The sequence below is a fragment of the Mustelus asterias genome, chromosome 21 (assembly GCF_964213995.1).
Source record: "Mustelus asterias chromosome 21, sMusAst1.hap1.1, whole genome shotgun sequence".
Lineage (NCBI taxonomy): Eukaryota > Metazoa > Chordata > Chondrichthyes > Carcharhiniformes > Triakidae > Mustelus > Mustelus asterias.
Window position 1 is genome coordinate 47,660,909 of NC_135821.1, and position 21,668 is coordinate 47,682,576.

Consider the following 21,668-nt stretch of genomic DNA (forward strand, 5'->3'; position numbering starts at 1 on the left):
TCACATTATTCAGCTAACTGTCTTAACCATGCCGAGAACGCTGCTATCATCTCCCCTGGGTTTCTCGTTGTATAATTAAATTTGTGTTGCTGCATTATCACCAATGGCTTTGGCTGATAGTGTTCTTTGACCAGTTCAACCAGCTGCTTGAATGCTTTTGTATTTGGAGCCTCCGGAGAAGTCTGTCTTTGAATTAGATGATAATTCCACAAATTGTTAGAAAGATGACCTCCGCTTTTCCTACCCACCCTCCCCCCCCCCCCCCCCCCCCCCCCCCCTCTCCCCTCCCAATTTCACTGGCCCTAAAATATAATTGGAGGCGTTCTACATATTGGATCCACTACTCTGTTTCAGGGTTAAATGGTTACAATTTCCCAATTAAAGACATTTTGACACTCAAGTTGTTTCACTCGTGTTTCTTAAAAGGGTTATGATTCAAGGAATGTTCTCCCCACTTACAGCAGACGACAGAAAAAAGTTGCGCTGCACCTCATCGCCAATTGTAATGATCGCGAGGAATTGACGAACAACAAAGCAGGAAAACAAACTGGAGGTTTATTTTGGAAAAACTATATGCATAGGACAGTGATAAGAAAGCTTGTAAACTCAATGACTCCCATACTCGCAACTGTTAACCAATCGCCTCCCTGCAATTGGCCGGATGGGTTATGTGACTCCACATACCTCTGCCCACCCCATCCTCTCCCTCCTACGAAACACACAAAGGGGTACATCACACACAAACAAAATGGGAGCAGAGGAAAAGTTGCTGATCTGCCAAATTAATTCAGTTTCTCTTTCCACAGATGGTTTCAGACCTGACCATTTCCAGCATTTTCTGTTACACAGCTCAATTCAGTTAGAGATTAATTTGGGCTGTAAACCTCTCAGCCTTTCCTCTTTGATATATTGCTCAGAATGTTAGTCTTCTTATTGTTTTCATTCATTGCTCTTATCCCAACATTGGCTTTGCAAATGGAGCGCTGATCAGTTTTGACTCGTGCCTTTAACAGCTGAGCAGGGCTTTGGCCGAACGCTAGGCTAAGGCAACAAGGATAAATGGTATACAAATATTAGCATGCTTTTACACTATCATTCTGAACCATGCCAGAGAGAAGTTCAGGAGCTGAAAAACAGTTTGCATTCAGATATTTAAAAAGCTAGTCAATGATGAGCATCATTTCAAAAGCTAAACCCTCAAGATTAGCAAGGCTACAACTGAGGCAACTTTCAATCAAGTGAAATTACTACCAAGCTGATCAGTGCAACAGAGCTGCAGTCACAATTATAAATGACCGCAATAAGATAGATTTTGTTCATACAAACAAAAGGTCACTATAAACAGTTAACAGTGCATTTTAAAAGCAAGATGCTTGCGTTTCATAGAAGCAAAAGGTCACTATAAACAGTTAACAGCACATTTTAAATGGAAGATGCTTACAATGGTACAGAATCCTTTGCAAGCCTCTCATGCATTCCAGTATAAATTCATCTCCACTAATCCTAACCTGCTTGCAATTTAGACAGTTTAAACTAGCAATTCATCATTTCAAATTTGATGCATGGAATACGGATTGCTTTAATGCAAATGTGAAAGTGTGACTATCCATTTGAATCTTAAATCTGGGGGGCAAAGTTGCATTTATGTATAGCAGCGTTACACTGGAGGAGTGCAGCTGATGAAAATGTGCTCCAATCCTTCAGCCTTGTGATATTTAAAAACAAATCCTCCCTTCTGACTCTCCATTCCTGGCCAAGGTTGGTGTTTTATGAATTTTTAAGTTTGGAAAAAGTAGCAGCGCTTGCAAACTTGCAATTCCCAGGAATTCCCAACAAGAGCGCCTTTTAGAATTTTCACCTATGTTCAGGTTACTGCCCTGTGCAATGCAGCGTCATTCAGACTGATGGTGTTCGATCGCACATAGCATTTTTAAAATTGTTTTACTAATGTGGAGCTTGTTTTGCCATGCTTTTAAAACACCTCCCTCCACAGAGAAATTTATTGATCCCCAATTCCACAACAACATCATACAGTGCTTACCAAGAGGACTGCCGCTCACTGAGAACACGGCACTGATTCGGATATCGGACTCCTGAGACTTGGAATGTTGGCTATATCCCTGAAATTAAAAAAAATACATACTTTTTGCTTCCACACTTGCATCAACAAAGATTACCAGCCTTGCACTTTGCTGATGATTCACTTCTTGAATTACTGCAAAATGATGAGCCTAAAACATGACAGGTTTTTTTGGAGTTACTTTACTTCACCAACGTGCTATGCCACTGATGAACAAGTGTTTTAGAAAAATTAGGTTGAATTGACAACCTTCTGGTTTCTGGATCCAACCCAGTTTTTGAGCAGCCTGTGCAGTACAAACGTCATCCTTCAAAATATATGTTAAATTAATGGAAAAGCAAAATGCTGCAGATGCTGGAAATCAGAGCACTGGAAACACTCAGCAAGCCAGGCAGCATCCGTGGAGAGAGAGCAACAGAGTTAATGATGACCTTTCATCAGAGCTCTGGTCTGATGAAAAGTCATCCATCTGCAACATTGGCTGTTTCGGTTTCCAGCATTTTTGGTTAATGGTAAATTAATGCCCTGCCTATGTGCTCAGGTAAATCGTGAGGTCCCAAGGGCACTATTTGAAAAAGTGCATGTTTTATCCAATCTTCCAAAGCAGATTAGCCTCTCTTTGGTGTAGGCAGGACTATGCTGTAAGCAAACTATTGGTCACTTTTGCACTTCAAAATAATTTGCAGTATGTGATGTAATTTGAGATATTTCTAAAATAAATTATATGGTACATAAACGCAAGTCTTGATTTTAATTGTTAGGAGTCCATGATGCGTTATATGTGGCACTCCTGCCGTTGGAGAACCATAAGCAGGGGCAGAGAATGATAAAGAGACACTTTTTTAAAAAAAATCAAATTACATAAATTTCCCAGTGGAGTAAAAACTCCATCTGTCACATCACACTATACAAACCAATCAGGTGAAGGCTTAATTAATGTATTTAAATAGGAAAGCAAGATTTACATTTATATAATACATGACATTAGACTTTTATTCTTTGTTTCGCTCGTTGTTTTAATATTTTGTAATAAAAACAAACTTAACTATACCTGTAAAGAATCAGGTTCATCCTTAACTCTTGCACCTTCTTGTGGTGCCAAGGCTTTCTCATATCCTTCATCCAAAGGTTCATCTTTTATTTTCATACCTGACATAAAACTGGAGTTGGAAGTGCTTTTAAGAGCTTCAGCATGTCGGTGTGAATTGATGCTCTTTTCCTAAAGAAAAAAACACTTTTCTGTGAAGATTCTTTGAAACAGATTGGACTTCTAATTCACCAGCCTTTCCAAGCTCAATCTAGAGTTACAGCCGGAAAATTGAGTCAAACTTGTTTACCAATTTTGTTTTTATGTTTTCATCTTCAGAACAGAAAATGCCAGCACTAACTCATAAGGTAGAAACTTTCCTTTACATTTAAAATGGATTTTTTAGTCGTATACTGCACTGGTGAAGTTTACAAATAAAAGCACATTGTAGTGGACTTGCTTACAATAATCATGACAACAAAATGATCACGGTGGCACAGTGGTTAGCACTGCTGCCTCACAGCACCAGGGACTCGGGTTCAATTCCGGCCTTGGGTGACCGACTGCGTGGAGTTTGCATGTTCTCCCCTTAACTGGGTGAACTTCCTCCGAGTGCTCTGGTTTCCTCCCACAATCCAAAGATGTGCGGGTCAGGTTGATTGGCCATGCTAAATTGCCCCTTAGTATCAGGGGGATTAGCAGGGTAAAACTGTGTGGTGAAGGGGATAGGGTCTGCATGGGACTGTTATCAGTGCAGGCTTAATGGGCTGAATGGCCTCCTTCTGCTCTGCAGGGTTTCTACGATTCTATGATGAAAGCTGATAGGCAATCAAGTACCTTTGTGAATAGTCTAGCTGAATCTGGAATTAAATTTTAAGTATCCTTTTAATGTCCTAATTATGGACTTCTTTGAAACGGTACCAGTAATTCCATGGGAAAGCAATCTGCGTATCAGACTGGCAGCTTGTGTAGTGCAAAGTTTAAACTGGGATCCTAAATACTTTGTCACCAAAATATCAGTTCCTTTCAAGTTCGGTAGAGGAATATTTTAAAATGGCTAAATATTAAATAAAAATCAAAAAGGAGTTTTCCCCGTGTCTGCGTGGGTTTCCACCCACAGTCGAATGATATGCAGGTTAGGTTGAATGGCCATGCTAAATTGACCATTAGTGTCAGGGGAATTAGCAGGGTAAATACACGGGCTTATGGGCCTGGGCGAGGTTCTTTTCAGTGCAGGCTTCCTTCTGCACTGCAGGGAGTCTGTGATAGTAGTGCCTGCTCATGAGGCCGCTTGGTTGTATAAATAGTGAGTAGCACTAAATTATCAAATTCTTTCAAGTTCGGTCGAGGAATATTTTAAAATGCAGTCACTTTTGTAGGAAGGGCAGCAACCAATTTGCCCATAGCGAAGTCCCACAAACAGCAACGTGATCATGACCAGATAATCTTTTTTGCGATGTTCATTGAAAGAAATATTGGTAGAGGTAAATCCCCTGCTCTTCTTCTAAGTTGTGATGTGGAGATGCCGGCGTTGGACTGGGGTGAACACAGTAAGAAGTCTCACAACACCAGGTTAAAGTCCAACAGGTTTATTTGGTAGCAAATACCATTTGCTATTTGCTACCAAATAAACCTGTTGGACTTTAACCTGGTGTTGAGAGACTTCTTACTTTTTCTAAGTGCCATGGACAGTTTTTATATCCACCTGAGGGGGCAGTAGGGTCTTAGTTTACCATCGCATTTGAAAGCTGGCACGCCTGACAGTGCAGCACTCCCTCAAAGCATCAGCCTTGATTTTTATGAAGTCCTGGAGTGGGACTTGAACCCACAACCTTCCAACTTGAAGCAAATGTGCTACAAATTGAGCCCCTGACTGACACATGGAGAGAAAATGATAGGGGAGAGACAGCATATTAAAATCACACTGTATATGGTTTTTAACACAAAATCAAGTATTAATGTATTGGGTCAATAATTGGTTAAATACTGTTTCTTACCAAAGGAGATGCTGTTACTGCTGTTATAGTTGCTTCAGATTCAATACCATCAATGTCTTGTGTTTCATCTAAGAATTGCAAAAATGTTTTATAACAATTCGCACTTTTGTAACACCACATTAGAAAAGAAAAACAATCAAGATTTCAACTAGTGCCAAATTTTAGGATTATATCTCCCTCAGTTTCAGTTTCCCCCTCCCTACTAATAACTGCTGCTGTTGACTGTCATCTTGGCTGAGGTACACAATAATTTCCCTTTAAGTGCCATTCTGCACTAATTTTAGGACTTGGGAAAATTGTTATATGCTACCTGTACAAATTCCTCCATATTAATTGTATTCATATACATCCTTGGTTATTTTCCTATATATTTCCATATATTCAGCCAGAAGTGAAAACACATCTGTTCATAGTATCAATTCAATGAGGATGAACCCACACACATACTGTGGACAAACCACTCAATGTAGATTAGTAATCAAGTTTCCCATTGATGGAGAAACCTTTAATCCAAATACCCAAGTCTAGTAATCACAAGTGGAGGTAAATAAAAATTAATGGGAGCACTGATTTAAACTCATATGACCCACCGTAGGCACCAAAGCTGTCATTGTGCACCCTTGGATACTCCTGTTCAAAATTAAAACATTCCACCTTAAAGCAGCCGGGAACATGGGGGGGGGAAAAAGGATGGCATTCATCATCAAATCTCCAGGTGCTATACATTTTCAAATTCCTCTACCAATTCTCCCACCCATCTACGATGCACCATTGAAGAGGGATCAAGTGAAGATTCCCGAAGCTACATTTTTTCAAAACCCTTTAGACATAAACACAGATCAGCGTGTGGCACTTTTTTTTTTACTTACACCTCAGATATTTCCCAATTTGTTTCCTTGGATCAGCCAACACAAAACTTGAGGGAAAATAATTGCATGGGAGTAACTGCTGCTCACTCAGAGAACGAGCAAGCAAGTTGAAAGCAGTACATTTTCCCCTACAGGAGCTGGGAGTCAGCTCCACAATTTGTGGTAGCTGCCTCCATTCTTCCTTCCTTACCTACGGGAAAACATCTAACATCCACTTGTCACCTCACTGATGTCAATGTTTTTTCTGTTTTTCTCCCCCCAAGGTATTGGAGTCTCTAATTGGCTTCTGAGTTTACACATACGAGGACAGGAAAGTTATTTCTTAATGTCGGGGGGGGGGGAAACAAAATTAGTCTATGATTTTGTGCTAGAATAAGGAGGGGGGAACAGTCATATAAACTTCAAGGATTGGTTAATGGATTCCAGTCTCACAAACTTCCATCTGAATGAGCATCAACACCTATGTCTTAAAACCGACTTGAGAATCATAAGCACAAATTCTCTAGAACAACTCCATCTTGTAATAGATGGTGTACCATCCAACTTATCTTGGTTCAATCAGAACTTCATATTATACATAAACATTAGGAATAAAGCAACAGATTGGAAATAAAGAAAGTAATCTACTCTGGAATGATTGAGTACATAAAATAACATGCTCATATCATCCAAGGAAGTAATAATGCAGCTCATCCTTTCGTGGTTTTTGCATATTCATTCTTCTGTCAATTGTGTACAAAGCTGCAAAGGATATGAATTTGTTTATAGCAGGTGAAGGTTCGCCTCCGTGAAGCAAATCAGTTTGCTCACCACTGCTGCTCTTATTTAAAACCTAATGGATTTTGGTGACTGGAAAATGAAGGGGTCTCATAAGTACAACCACATAAATTAGAAGAAATTTTTATCAGTGTGACATCTACTTGCACTGGCTACCTATCAACCTCGTCCAACTAACATACTTTTTTGCAGTTAACTAGTGCATTTGCTGTTAACTAGTGCATTTGCCATGGCCCTGTTCAAGAGTAGCCCAGGATACAGGACATAGAGCAGAACAGTTAAGTGGAGAATGCAGCAGTGAATCAGGGAGGAGGATTAAGCAGTACTAAAAACAGAACAGCCAAGGGAGACAAAAACTAGATGAGTGATAACAGCACACAGCAAGTTTAAACAGGAATGGAATTTGGAAATTTGCTCTCAGCTGACCAATTCAATGCCTTGGGGGTGGGGCAATCTGTCATGGATGTGACTAAGTTCAAAGCGTGGAACATGCATAGTTACTGGCACTCAGACTTCATCCCCATCCCTCCAAATGTTTCTAAACACAAACAATATAGCTATGATTCTGTTGTTAGGTTGAACAGCTGGAAAAAAGTTGGCAACATCACCCAGACAATGGCCAACAAGACCCAGGTTTTGTAAGGTTTTTGTGACAACTAGTCTTGTTATATTAGGCAGGTTTACCCTGGAGTAGACCATTGGCTGTGTAAAAGTCACACACCAAAAACAGAGGTCACTCATCCTCCATTAAATTCAACATAAAGACAACTTTGAAGATTGAAAACATCAACACTACTTTGCTTGTCAAATATTTTCACTAAATTGGAGCAGTACCAACTTTTTCCTTTTTATTTGCATATTGTTCTCCCATTTCTTGCGTCACAAAGCAATCCTTAAATAAAAAGCAGCTGGGAAACCACCAGATCGGTCTTATCTCCACAGCCAAAAACAGTTATCTTTTATCAGGTGTTCAGAATGTAGAATTTGTTTGGGTGGGTATAAGAAACAGCAAAAGGAAAGTCACTGATGGGATTGGTGTACAGACCTCCAATAGTAGCTACACTGCAGGACAAGGCATAAAGCAAGAAATAGTGGGGACGTGTGAAATTTAAATAACGGCAATTACAACGGTAAGAAGACAAAGTTGACTAAAGTGGAATGAAAAAGTAGGTTAAAAGATAGAGAAGGAGTGGCAGATTTAAGGAGACCACTCACATCAAAGGTAGATTGAGAAAGGAAGACTGCACAGGAAGGATGTACCATCCATGGCTAACTAACAAAGTTAAGGATGGCATCAAATTAAAAGATATACAATGCTATGAAGTCCAGAAGATTGGAAAAATTTTAGAAATCAATAAAAGATGGCTAAAAGAAGAGGGAGGCATCAGAATTTGAGTGAAAACTACCAACAAATATAAAACATGTAGTAAAAGCTTCTACAAGTTTATAAAAAGGAAAAGTGTAGCAAAAATGTCCTTTATAGGTTGAGACTGGGGAATAATGGCAGAAACTTTGAACAAGTATTTTGCATCCCTCTTCACAGCAGAACACACAAGAATTCTAAGAACAGTATAAAGGCAGGGGGTAGAAGAGAGGGAAGAACTTAAAACAGTTATAATCGCTAGAGAAAAGGCACTAGAAAGAAATCTAAGGACTAACCGAGGACGAAAGGGTGACAAGTGCCCTGGGCACGATGACCTGCATCCTAGCATGTTGAGGAAGTGACTGCAGAGATAGTGAATACATTAGTTGTAGTCTTTCAAATTTCCCTACATTCTAGAAAAGGCCCACCCGATTAGGAAAAATTAAAATCTAATGTCACTATTCAAAAAGACAAACAAAGAAGAAATAATCGAGCAGTTTGTCTAAAATCTGTCATTGGAAAAACGCTACAGTCCATTATTAGAGGTAGTAGCAGGACATTTCGAAAATCTAAATACAATCAGGCTGAATCAACATGGTTTTATGATACAGAAATAGTATTTACATATTTAGTGTTCCCGAGGATGGCTGGATAAAGGGAAACCCGCAGATGCTGTGTATTTGGATTTCAAAAAGGCATTTGATAACGTACCACATAAAAGGTTATTGCACAAGATAGGAGCTCATGGTGCTGGCGTTTTCGTGCTGCAGCACGGGTGCAGGATTGGCTAACTAAAAAGAAACGGAGATTCAGGATACTGACATTAGATTTTCATTTTTCCCGATCTGGTGGTCACTTTCAGGTAGGAAAACAAATTAGTGAAATGCCATAGGGATCAGTACTGAAGCCTTAACCATTTATAACATATTAATTTTGGATAAAGGGACCAACTGTATTGTCGCCAAATTTGCTGACGATACAATGATAGGCAAGAAAGCGAGTTGCAAGGAGGATATAAAGATGCAAAGAGTCTAAAAAAGTACATAGGTTAGTTAAGTGAGTTGGCAAAAATTGGGCAGATGGAGTATAATGTGGAAAAATGTGAGCTGGTCCACTTTGGCAGGGAAAATACAAAAGCAGAATATTATTTAAATGGAGGGACTGAGGAATGCTATAGTACAAAGGGATCTGTGTGTCCTTGTACATGAATCACAAAACGTTGGCCAGCAAAGACAGCAAGTAATTGGGAAGATAAGTGGAACACTGGCCTTTCTTGCAAGGGGAGTGGAGTATAAAATTAGGGAAGTCTTGTTACAGCTGTACAGGGCATTGCTGATCTGTCTGCTTAGAGGGATGTACTTGCATTGGAATCAGTTTTTGGAAGGTTTACTTAGCTGATTCCTGGGGATGAAGGGGTTGTTTTACGAGGAAAGGTTGAGCATATTACTCACTGGAATTAAGAATAAGAGCTGCTTTTATTGAGACATACAAGATTCTGAGGGGATTTTCAATTTTTAAAAAGATTTGTCACAAGTAGGCTTACATTAACACTGCAATGAAGTTAGTGTGAAAATCCCCTAGTCGCCGCACTCCGGCACTTGTTCGGGTACACTCAGGGAGAACATAGCATGACCAATGCACCTAATCAGCACGCCTTTCGGAGTGTGGGAAGAAACCCGAGCACCCGGAGGAAACCCATGCAGACACGGGGAAAACTTGCAGACTTCGCAGTGACCCAAGCCGGAATTGAAGCCGTGTCCCTGGCGCTGTGAGACAGCAGTGGTCACCAATGTGCCACCATGCCGACAGGATGTCTCCTCATGTGGGGGAATCTAGATCTGGGGGCGCTATTCAAAAATAAGGGCTTTCCCATTTAAGACAGTGATGAGGAATCTGGGTTATTGGGTATATTCAAGGTTAAATCAAACAGACATTTGATCTTCAAGGGTTGTTGGGAGGTGTAGTGGTAGACAGAAAAGTGGATTTGAGGTCACAATCAGGTCAGCCATGATTTTACTGAATGGTGGAGCAGGTTGATTTGCTTACTTATGCTTCTATTTCTTATGATTTTAAGACTGGGAGAGTTGTCGGCAAGATTTTAACTCAATCAAAACACATCCACTTAGAGTTAAACTCGGGATTTGTGGGAATTTACGGTCACAAACAGAAATACATAAAGAACAAGAGGATCAGGAAAGAATACGGCCTACTTGAGACTAAAAGGGTTACCTGTGTGAGGTGGAATACGTGCATATGGTTCTTAATGAATACTTTGAGGTTGTCTTCATCAGAGGGGAATGAAGAAAACATTCGAGTTCAGGAAGAATACTGGATGGGACAAGCATAGAGAGATACAAAATATTAAGGGGTTTAACATCTTTGAAAGTGGATAAATTGCTAGGCTAGGATAAAATGTACCCCAAGTTAAGTGAAGCAAGGGGGGAAAAAAAAGCAGGGGCTCCAATCATCATTTTGCTGCCCAAGTATACCTCTAACGTACGCTGCTGTTTAAAAAGGAAGAAAGGAATAGCACAAGTCATTGCAGGGCAGTCAGCCGAATTGTGGCGGTGGGGAAGAAAAATGCATGCTGATATTAATTGGTGTTTAGAAAGACAATTAATCAACGACAGTCAGCACGAATTTGTTCAGAAAGCTGTGTCTGATTAACATGATTCAATTTTGAGATAGCAAGGATGGTCCATGGTAGTAACACATTTTGATGTGATTAAGGTGGATTTTAGCCAAATTTTTGACAATGACTCACACGGCTGACTGTTCAGAGAAATAAAAGCCCAATGGAATCCAGGGCAAGTGGCAAACTGGATCCAAGAATGAAAGGTAATGGTCAATTGTTATTTTTGTGACTGGAAGGCTGTTTCCAGTGGAGTTCCACAGAGCAGTGCATTAGCTCCATTACTTCTCATCATACAAGGGTCAATATTACAAAGTTTTCAAATAATGCATGAATCGGCTGGGTGGGTTTAGTGAGAAAGAAAGCTGCAGACCGCAGGAAAATATCAACGAACTGTTAGATCAAAAAAATGGCAGATGTAATGCAATCGAGAGAAATGTAAGGTGCTGCATTTTGGAAAGCAAACAAGACACAGTAATATGAATTAAATGGTAGGATACAGAAAAGTGTAGAGAGACAGAAAGACTGAGTAAATATCCACAGATCCCTTAAGGTTGCAGCACAGGCAGATAGTCATTAAGGAAGCATACAAGATACTTTCCGCTTTTAACTGAGGCACAGAACATAAAAGTGGGCAAGTTATTCCAGAGCTGCATCGAATAGTTTGACAAAAGCTAGAGTTCTGATCGCCACATTACAAGAAGAGATTGTGTCAGAGATGTTGCCAAGAATGGAGAATTTTAAATAAGGGGATAGATTGGATCAGATGGGTTTTCTTCTTTGGAACGGAGGAGGGCGAGGGACCTAGGCAGAGTGAATAGGAAAGATCTATTTCCATCAGCAGAGAGATCAAAAACTTGAGAGCATAGATTTAAATAATTAGAAGAATTAGCTAGGAATTGGAGAATTTCCTTTGGTGAGAGGATGGTACGATTCTGGAACTCACTGCCTGAAATGATGGCTAAGACCAAAACCCTTGTAGCATTTAGAAAGCATGCGGACATGCACTTTAAGTACCAAAACCTACAGGGCTACACACCAAGAGTTGAAAGGTGGGATTAGGCTGGATAATTCTTTCTTGGTCAGCAGAGACATTCACCTTCTGTGCCGTAAATCCCTATGATTATATAGTCTTCTTTGCTGCTGATTGAATTTACAAAATCAAATTGAGTTCTGGGGAAGAACTGCTCAAAAGGAGATCTAAACATCTTGTTGACATGTTCCCCTCAATTTACTTCCCTCTGTCACCTCAATCACAGTTTCAAATCCACAATTCTGATTGATTTAAAAGGTCTATATTCTCCTATTCATTTGTACGGTGAAGCCTCACTGTAGTTGATTGGGCACATGAAAATTTGGCTGAGTCATTGGAAATTTGGTCCTTTATAATGTCGTGGGAGAAACTGTATTCATTCAATGTTCAAGGGCCTTCAATGCCAACTTTTGTCTTCAAAGTACACAGCTGTCTCACATGGACAAAACTCCTCTGTCTACTGTTGAAAACTTAAAAATCTCAATTACCATTAGAAAAAGCCTCCTCCATAAACATCTATAGCTTACTATTTCTTTAGCAGCAACAACATCTGGAAACTATCAGTTAATAAATGTCTTCAATTAAAGAAAAGCATTAGTAATTTATATAGCATCTTTCATGGTCTCAGAATCACTCAAAGTGCTTCAGAACAGATAGTTCTTCCCAAGTAAAACCACTGTTATAATGTGCAGAAACACTGCAGCCAATTCACTGAGCCATGAGACGAATGACCAGACCCTGTTTTAGTGATGATGGTTGAAGGATAAAAGTTGGCAAGGTATGGAGAGGACTGCCTTGGCCTTCTTCAAATAGTGACACGAGATCCTTCACATCCACCTGAGTGTTAACATCTCATCCAAAGGGCAGCAGCTTCAAAGGTGTAGCACCCTCTGTACTGAAATGTCAGCATAGATTATGTCTTTGGAGTGGAGATTGAGCCCACAACTTTATGACTCAAAAGGCTAGAGTATTAAAACTCTCACTTTACCTCAGTATTTTCATCTGAATGAGAAACAGCAAATGTGCTGAATTGAACATCTTCACTATGTGCACTTAATGCTACAAATTCATTGTGGACCAGCCGGAAACAAGTTACAGAATTAAAGGGTTCTCTGAGATCAAGTGCTTTTACGTATTACAGTAATAAGACTTCTTTCCCCTTCCCCCCCTCTATATCTCAATACAACACAAATACGGGCCTACAAATAAACTGAGATTGAGTAAACTAATTTTGGTGAAGTGCACACGAAAGAGCCAATCCTCTGTTTCTACTGATAGAGAAACTAGGCCTCCATACTCTTTGGTACCATCCCAACACGATAAGCAAATTATGTTAAAAGGGGAAAATAATATAGAGCCAGTGCTCTCCTTATATAACATAAGAACTCTTACAGCCAGGAGTTTGATTTTAATCTTGCATAGTATTTACGACACAGGATCTCGTGTTCCAATTTTCACTCCTATCCAAAGCTTTTTGCCCTTGCAAGAACACCGAATAGTGTAGAGGAAACGATGGCTGACCTTCCCCTTCTCAAAACAGAAGCAAAGGCCAAAAATGCAATTATTTTCTGGCTCAGACCAGCTGACTCAGAAGTCTAGGATTAGGGTCTGTGTGGCTTATGAATTGTAACACATTTGGCAACTGTGCAGTAACACATTTTTGATACTAACCTGCAGATAAATGTTCATGCTCAGTCACTTTACGATTCTTTTCATTTCTTCCCTTATCCAGGATCTCAGCTCGCCCCTCCACAGACCCTCTCAGTAGAGAATCAACGACTGTTGGCAAACCATCTTTAATTGCTATCCTTGTCTCTGACATAAAATCTTTCTTGTCTGACCTTTTCATTGGAAATCCAACAGATTCTTTTAGGATAACTGCTTTGCGTGATAATGCTACAGTTTTTTCCCCTTCACATAGAGCAGGCCTACCTCCTGCTCTCAAAATATCATTTCCATTCTCAGCAATATTAAATAGTTCAGCTTCATGCAAGGTCGAGCTATCTTCATTCTCGTTGGACAAAGTTGTTTGGCGAACACCCCGATTCTCATCTTCACAGTCAAAGCGCCTGTCACAATCATTTAATAGCAAATCCTTCTCAAAGCTGTTAGCACCATCTGATGCATAGTCATCAGGTTTGCTTCCAATTGGCTGCTTTCTACATTTTAGCTCATCGAACTCAGATTTCCTCCTTTTTTCCTCAGCTTCATTAAAAATGCCCTGTCCAACTCCGTTTCCTTCTTCAAAATTATTACTAAGAATAGTTTGGTTACTTTGAGAGTGCTGAACCCCTAGACAGTTCACTGGATCAAAATCAACTTCAGTGTCATCATCGTCCCCTAAAGGCACAGCAACAAGTTCACTCGAGCTCATATAGTCATTTTCATCTTCATCCAACAGACGATGTCCTCTATGTAACAAGGTTTGCTCTTTATTGTTAAAAACATCACTTTGCCTCCCAAATGAGTCACTCTGACCAAAGCCGCTTTCATTCACAGTCACAGACAGTTCAAGTCTTCTCTCGGCTTTGGCTCGACTTGTTGTGCTGAAGTCTAGTGCCTCAGAAGATTCTCTGGATGGAATTGGTTGCCAACCACCCTCTGTATCCATCTCGTCCTCACCTAAGAGAAAAGCAGAAAGACTGGTTATATAAATGCATCGTTAGTTTATATGGAATGCATACATTACAAACATCATTTCTTCAACGTTCCATGGTGTAACATACAGTCGCCCATGCAGTTGATGGCAATCCAATTGACACCAGCCAAAACCTGACATGCTGAGCCCAAATGAAAGTGCACTACAGCCCCCAGAAACTCCCTTGGTCTCAAAGCAGGTCAAGCAGCCTTCTGTCCCCAAGTCTGTTCATCTGGTTTATGAACACTACTCAATTGGTATCCTTTATAAGCCCCACTCCTGCCCTGACTTCAGTCTCTTTCATTACACACATTCTAGTGTTACTCACTGCTCCAATTCCTAATCTCGTCACCAACTTTAAAAAATGGGACATAATTATTACTTCAATTAAATTATATAGGGCCATAATCTCAGAGCTCCAGGGCAATGTAACTTGGGGGTATCCTAATGATGTACTCAGAACATTGTACGCCAGCCCACTCCCACACAACTGCAATCTATAAGTAACCTCATGGCCCTGCATATCCCCAACTGAATCACCACCACCAAGCCAGGGGATCAACCCTGGTTCAATGATGTTGCAGGACAGCATGCCAGAAGCAGCACCAATCACTAAACAAGGTGTCAACCTGGTGAAGCTACAATACATGACTATTTGCATGCCACACAGGAAATGATAGACAGAGCCAAGTGATCCCACAACCAATTGATCAGATCTAAGTTCTGCAGTCCTGTAATATCTAGTCATGAATGGTGGTGGACAATTGAAACAATTCACTGGAGGAGGCAGCTCCACAAATATCCCCATCCTCAATGATGAGGGAGCGTTAAGAGCCCCGATGTTAATATGAAGGTATCCTATAACCCAGAAGAGTAACTTGGAATGCTAGTTCTTAAGAATGCATTCTTTCCAATTTGGTATGTGAGGACCGATATACAAACCAGTGAGGAAAGACCCAGTCTTATTATAACCATATAAATAATGTTTAATAATATATAAAAGCACACAAGGCCACAATACAAAACAAGGTACATTTAGCAACAGTAATGCCCATCTATGCTCCCGAACTCCGAGAAATATCCCTTGTCCCAAAAAAACATTCCATACTGTATAACTCCGAGATAAATCCAGGGAATAGTGAATTATCTTTAACTTTAGGAAGCATTCCTTCAGTTCAACATAGCTCTCCCTGAAGTTTGCAGATCAGCAGCTTCTAGCCTAGAATTCTGTTTTCTGGGAGAAGTCCTCTTTTCAGCTGGGTGTGGCTATGATTGGAATTGTTTTCCAGCTGTTTTTCTTCTTTCTCCTCTCCACCTCTCCTACCAGGAGAGCCACCCAGCTATTGATGTACTACATTTCCCTTTTGATCTTCTAAACAACTCACCATAGAAGCTAGGCTTTTAGCATGCAAGTGTGAATGGTATTCCTATGCCGCCATTTTGAACTCATCTTTTCTGCAGTGTTAACACCTAAAATTCTATACTGTATTGCTCCCACTTAAGTAAATGTTAACACTGCTTCTAAACGAATTCACATATCAAAACCCCTCCAGGCAGCTGCACTCTTATCAATACTTCTTTCATCCCATTTTTCAAAATTTTAATTAAAGCTTCTTTAATCCTTATTTTAAAAAATTCATAAAACTTTATTTGAATTTATTGACAGGAGTCGAGCACATCAATGCAAAGGGTAAGGTTGAAGCATTTGCAACTATCTTCAGCCAGAAGTGCTGGGTGAATGATACATCTTGGCCTCCTCGTAAAGTCCCCAGCATCATTGATGCCAGGCTTTGGTCAATTTGATTCAGTCCACGTGACATCAAGAAATGGCTGCAGACACTGAATACTGCAATGGCTATAGGCCATGAAAATATTCCAGCAATGGTACTGAACAATCATGCTCCAGAACTAACTGTGCCCCTAACCAAGCTGTTTCAGTACAGCTATAGCAGTGGCATCTATCAGCATTTTGTAGCAAATTGCCCAGATATATCCTGGACACACAAAGCAGGACAAATCCAACCTGACCAATTACTGGCCCATCAGTCTACTCATTATCATCAGTAAAGTGATGGAAGGGGTCATTAACAGTGCTATCAAGTGGCACTTAGGAATATCCTGCTCACTCATGCTCAGTGTGGGTTCCACCAGGGTCACTTAGCTCCTGGCCTCATTACAGCCTTGGTGCAAACATGGACAAAACAGCTGAACTTGAGGCGAGGTGAGAGTGATTGATTGCCCTTGACATCAAAGCAGTATTTGAAACAGTATGGTGTCAAGAAGCCCAAATAAAACTGGAGTCAATCGGAATTAGAGAAAAACTCTCTGCTGGTCACAGTCATACCCAATACAAAGAAAGATGGTTTTGGCTGGAATCCCAGATCACTGCAGGTGTTCCTCTGGATAGTGCCTTAGGTTGAACCATCTTCAGTTGCTTCATCAATGACCGCCTTTTCATCATAAGTGGGGATGTTCACTTCTGACTGCACAATGTTCAACTCCATTCGTGACCCCTCAGATTCTGAAGCAGTCCTTGTGCAAATGCAGCAAAACCTGGACAAAATCTAGGTTTGGACTAACAAGTAGCAACTAACATTTATGATACACAAATACCAGGCAACGACCATCTCCAATAAGAGAGAATCTAGCCATTACTTCTGGACATTCAATGGCATTACCATCATTGAATCTCTCACTAATCTCAAATCTCAGCCTCACAAATTTGATTGAATTTTTTGAGGAGGTAACTAAGTGTGTTGATGAAGGTAGGGCAGTTGATGTCATATACATGGATTTTAGTAAGGCGTTTGATAAGGTCCCCATGGTCGGCTTATGATGAAAGTGAGGTGGTGTTGAATAGAGGGAAAGTGGGCCGATTGGATAGGTAACTGGCTGTCTGATCGAAGACAGAGGGTGGTGGTGGATGGAAAATTTTCTGACTGGAGGCAGGTTGCTAGCGGAGTGCCACAGGGATCAGTGCTTGGTCCTCTGCTCTTTGTGATTTTTATTAATGACTTAGAGGAGGGGGCTGAAGGGTGGACCAAGATTGGTGGAGTAGTGGATGAGGTGGAGGGCTGTTGTAGGCTGCAAAGAGACATAGATAGGATGCAAAGCTGGGCTGAAAAATGGCAAATGGATTTTAACCCTGATAAATGTGAGGTGATTCATTTTGGTAGGACTAATTTAAATGTGGATTACAGGGTCAAAGGTAGGGTTCTGAAGACTGTGGAGGAACAGAAAGATCTTGGGGTCCATATCCACAGATCTCTAAAGGTTGCCACTCAAGTGGATAGAGCTGTGAAGAAGGCCTATAGTGTGAGCTTTTATTAGCAGAGGGTTGGAGTTTAAGAGCTGTGGGGTTATGCTGCAACTGTACAGGACCTTGGTGAGACCACATTTGGAATATTGGTGTGCAGTTCTGGTCACCTCACTATAAGAAGGATGTGGAAGCACTGGAAAGAGTGCAGAGGAGATTTACCAGGATGCTGCCTGGTTTGGAGGGTAGGTCTTATGAGGAAAGGTTGAGGGAGCTAGGGCTGTTCTCTCTGGAGCGGAGGAGGCTGAGGGGAGACTTAATAGAGGTTTATAAAATGATGAAGGGGATAGATAGAGTGAACGTTCAAAGACTATTTCCTCGGGTGGATGGAGCTATTACAAGGGGGCATAACTATAGGGTTCGTGGTGGGAGATATAAGAAGGATATCAGAGGTAGGTTCTTTACGCAGAGAGTGGTTGGGGTGTGGAATGGACTGCCTGCAGTGATAGTGGAGTCAGACACTTTAGGAACACTTAAGCGGTTATTGGATAGGCACATGAAGCACACCAGGATGATAGGGAGTGGGATAGCTTGATCTTGGTTTCAGATAAAGCTCGGCACAACATCGTGGGCCGAAGGGCCTGTTCTGTGCTGTACTGTTCTTTGTTCTATGTTCTAATCTCCTTACTAATGCTAATCTCCACGATTACCATTGACCAGAAAATTAAGTGGACTAGACATATCAATACCATGGCTCCAAGAGCAGGTCAGATGCTAGGAATCCTGCAGTGAGCAACATCTTCTGACTCCCCAAAGCCTGTCCACAATCTACAAGGCACAAGTCAGGAGTGTGATGGAATATTCTCCCCTTACTTGGATGAGTAAAGCTCCAACACACAAAGCTGAACACCATCCAGGACAAAACACTCGATTGGCAGCACTTTCACACAAATTCCTTCAGCGTCACTGGGTCAAAACTCTTGGAACTCCCTTCCTACCAGTACTGTCGGTATACTTACAGCACACGGTCTGCAGCAGTTCAAGAAGCAGCTCACCAACTTAAGGGAAATTCGGGATGGGCACTAAGTGCTGGCCTAATCAACTCTGTCCACATTCCAAGAATGAATAAATAAAACACTTCTAACTTCTGGGCAACTACTGTACAGACCCACACGAAGACTCCATAGAAGTCCTTCCTTTTGGGGAGACCCCCCCCCCCCCCCTCATCTCTGTTCATCTTTCCATGATGACACCCACCCACCTACCTCCCCTTTCACTGTCCATGGGGCACCTTCCCACTTCACCGCAGGCCCAAAACTCACCTGCCTCTGCCAGTTAATGCCGTAAAAAGGTCCTTGCCTCCAATGCAACAGCACTCACCTCAAGACCTCTTGAATTGATACCTAATAGTCATTTTTGCCTATCGAATGCCAATGTGCAAATACAGCCCTTTTTCAACTGTTCTATATTTAATACTGCTGTCAAACTCAGTTTATTTAAGGTGCACTGGATTTTACATTCTGCTGCCAGCACATTTATTTTGAGTACAATTTAACAGATTAAAAACAACTTCCCCAGATTAGCAGCAATGGATTTCCCTAGATGTGTGAACATTTAATTTTCTTTCTAAAATTCAAAAGTTATGCAAATACCATCTGCTCCAGAGATGAAACTGCAAGATAGCAATAAGGTCGGGATAGATCTACAAGATGGGCTTTCCTGATGACCCAGAAGGCATATTCTCTGAGGCATTTTGGACCGAGAAGGTGTCACATTTGAGCTAACTGATAATCGTGCAACAATTAGCTACAGCACTTTGGGTTAGCATAGGGAAATGTCAGCCACTGTTTCTGCTTTTCATTCCTCTATGGAGCATGGCCATAAGTACCTGTGCGTGACTGTTGAGGCGCCAGAAAAAAAAAGTGAGCCCATGATGTCCTCTATTCATTGATACCTTCTTGATGCTTAATACTACTTGGCTGAAGGATTAGAGGATGACTACCTTCAGTGGAAGGGAGTGCGCCCTTCTGGAGAACACAAAAAAAAGACTCACTTGCCTAAGATTTTCTCCATCAGTTATAAAATGTATGATTATTTTGTTTCACGCTTTTTCCATTGAAAGACATGTTTCATTAGCCTATCGCCGGAAACCTCTGACTTCACCCACAACTGAGATTCTCCAGTGACGCTGCAGTGAAAAGTGTTTTGGCTCAGCGCCAAATTTTGCATTCTTGCTGGCAGCTGGAGGGGGGGCAAACAAGATCGGAAGATCCCTCCTAAATATTTATTTTTATAAATTGAAAATGTCCAATATGATACAAGAACATCCCTGTTTCTACTGATGCCCAATCTGGCATTATGCTATTTAAAAAGCTTCTTTTTTAAAAAAAAGTTCATCAACTGCTTCTATATATACTGTAGAAGTATCTGCGGGGTCTTTACATGAATTTTCAGCCTTGTTAACCAAACAGCTTCCAAAGTATTGTATTCATAAGCAGATAAAGGTCTCTGCTTGCATTATAAAGACATAAACCAGCGAGCAGCGTGTGAAGAACCACGTTACCACCAATATTTTACATCCGACTGCAAACCTCTCGTTATCTTTTTACAGCTTTTCTATTGTGCCTACCATCACACAGCAGGATTAAACATAGTATGGTTTAACCCGAAACACGTGTCCATAATTCAGAGAACGGAGTCCAATTTTTTAAAAAAGCACAGACAGCGCCGAGTCTGGCACGGAAAGGAATGCTGCTAAAGATTAATTTTACATAAATACAAAGTCCTGGTGAAATATATTCAAAGTACCTTGCAGTAATTACATGAAAATCATTGATCCTTCAAGATGGGTGTCACCATGCATCACTGACATAGACAGCACTGGCAGTCTGCACCCATGGAAGCCAACGCCAGCCAAAAAGAATGAATTAAATCTCATTGTTAGCTTCATATCAGTTTTTTTTAAAAAAAGGAATTCCCAACTTACATGGAATAAATAAAACTTTGGACAACATTCCAACATTTTGAAACACTTCTTGTACAAACCAACTAAAATTAACATAATCCAAACATTAACATATGAAGGATGTGTCAAATGAAAAGGTAAAGGGTAAATTTTACTTTAAATAGCTGCTATAAGAGATATGCCTCAGGCACTCACATAACTTCCCACACAAAATTGGAACCTTGTTCAATCTCATAGCATTCCCAAATCCACGATGAAAGTTTGCTAATTTTCCACTCATTGATTCAGCCCTGGGGGTCACATTCGCCAGCAGACCATCGAATGTCCCCGGGCACGATTGCCATTGACAAGGCACATGTCTGTGAACCCGCTCTCACTCAAGTCATACTAGGCCCAGAGACTCCCTTCCCCAACCCTTTTAGATGGTCTGGTGGGCTGTGGCAGCATTGAAGAGCAGTAATGGGTATTTTCCAATAAAGAATCCTTTGCCCTTCCTGTCTTCAGCTCCCTGCATAACATACATAGTAACACAGTCTCTGCTCTATTCTCAGAGAGCTGTTTCTACACCAGGATCAGTTCAAATCCTGCCAAACAGAAAACTGACCCATTCTGAGAGAATATTGCTTACTTCCTCTTTACACAAATGTTCAGTGTTTTCTGTACTATCAGAAAATATTGGTTGACCAAACCCCACTGCAATTGGCAATCTATTATCCCTTTACTTCTTGCCTGTTCTTCCCCATGACAACCTGAGTTCACATGGCCACTTCTTGAAATCTAATAATGTCATAAACTGGAAATCAATTAACCCTCTTCCAGAATACCCCTCAGCCCACTTTGATCTTAAAGGGACTTTGCACAAAAGAAAATGCAGGCTTTCCTCAGCATGAGCCATCATGTGATCTTACTGCAATTATTTCAAGTTGTAGCCTCAGCGCACAACTGACTGCACCTCAGCCACTCTGGGAGATTAATGCCTTGCAATAATACCTGCACATCCAATATGCATCAATTACAAACATTCTAGAAAT

At 40.8% G+C, this 21,668-nt stretch overlaps 1 protein-coding gene across 6 annotated transcripts in view; it reads right to left on the reverse strand.

Annotated features, from left to right (window-relative positions):
• Nucleotides 1-21,668, reverse strand: part of LOC144509240 (zinc finger MYM-type protein 4-like) — a 179,740-nt gene that overhangs the window by 67,479 nt on the left and 90,593 nt on the right. For all 6 annotated transcript variants that reach the window (XM_078237797.1, XM_078237800.1, XM_078237799.1 and 3 more), the window contains exons 3-6: nt 13,450-14,400; nt 5,105-5,172; nt 3,132-3,299; nt 2,042-2,120 (exon numbers count right to left, since the gene is read on the reverse strand). In XM_078237797.1, the coding sequence (XP_078093923.1) occupies nt 2,042-2,120; nt 3,132-3,299; nt 5,105-5,172; nt 13,450-14,400 (1,266 nt within the window). The remainder of the gene's footprint in view (nt 1-2,041; nt 2,121-3,131; nt 3,300-5,104; nt 5,173-13,449; nt 14,401-21,668) is intronic.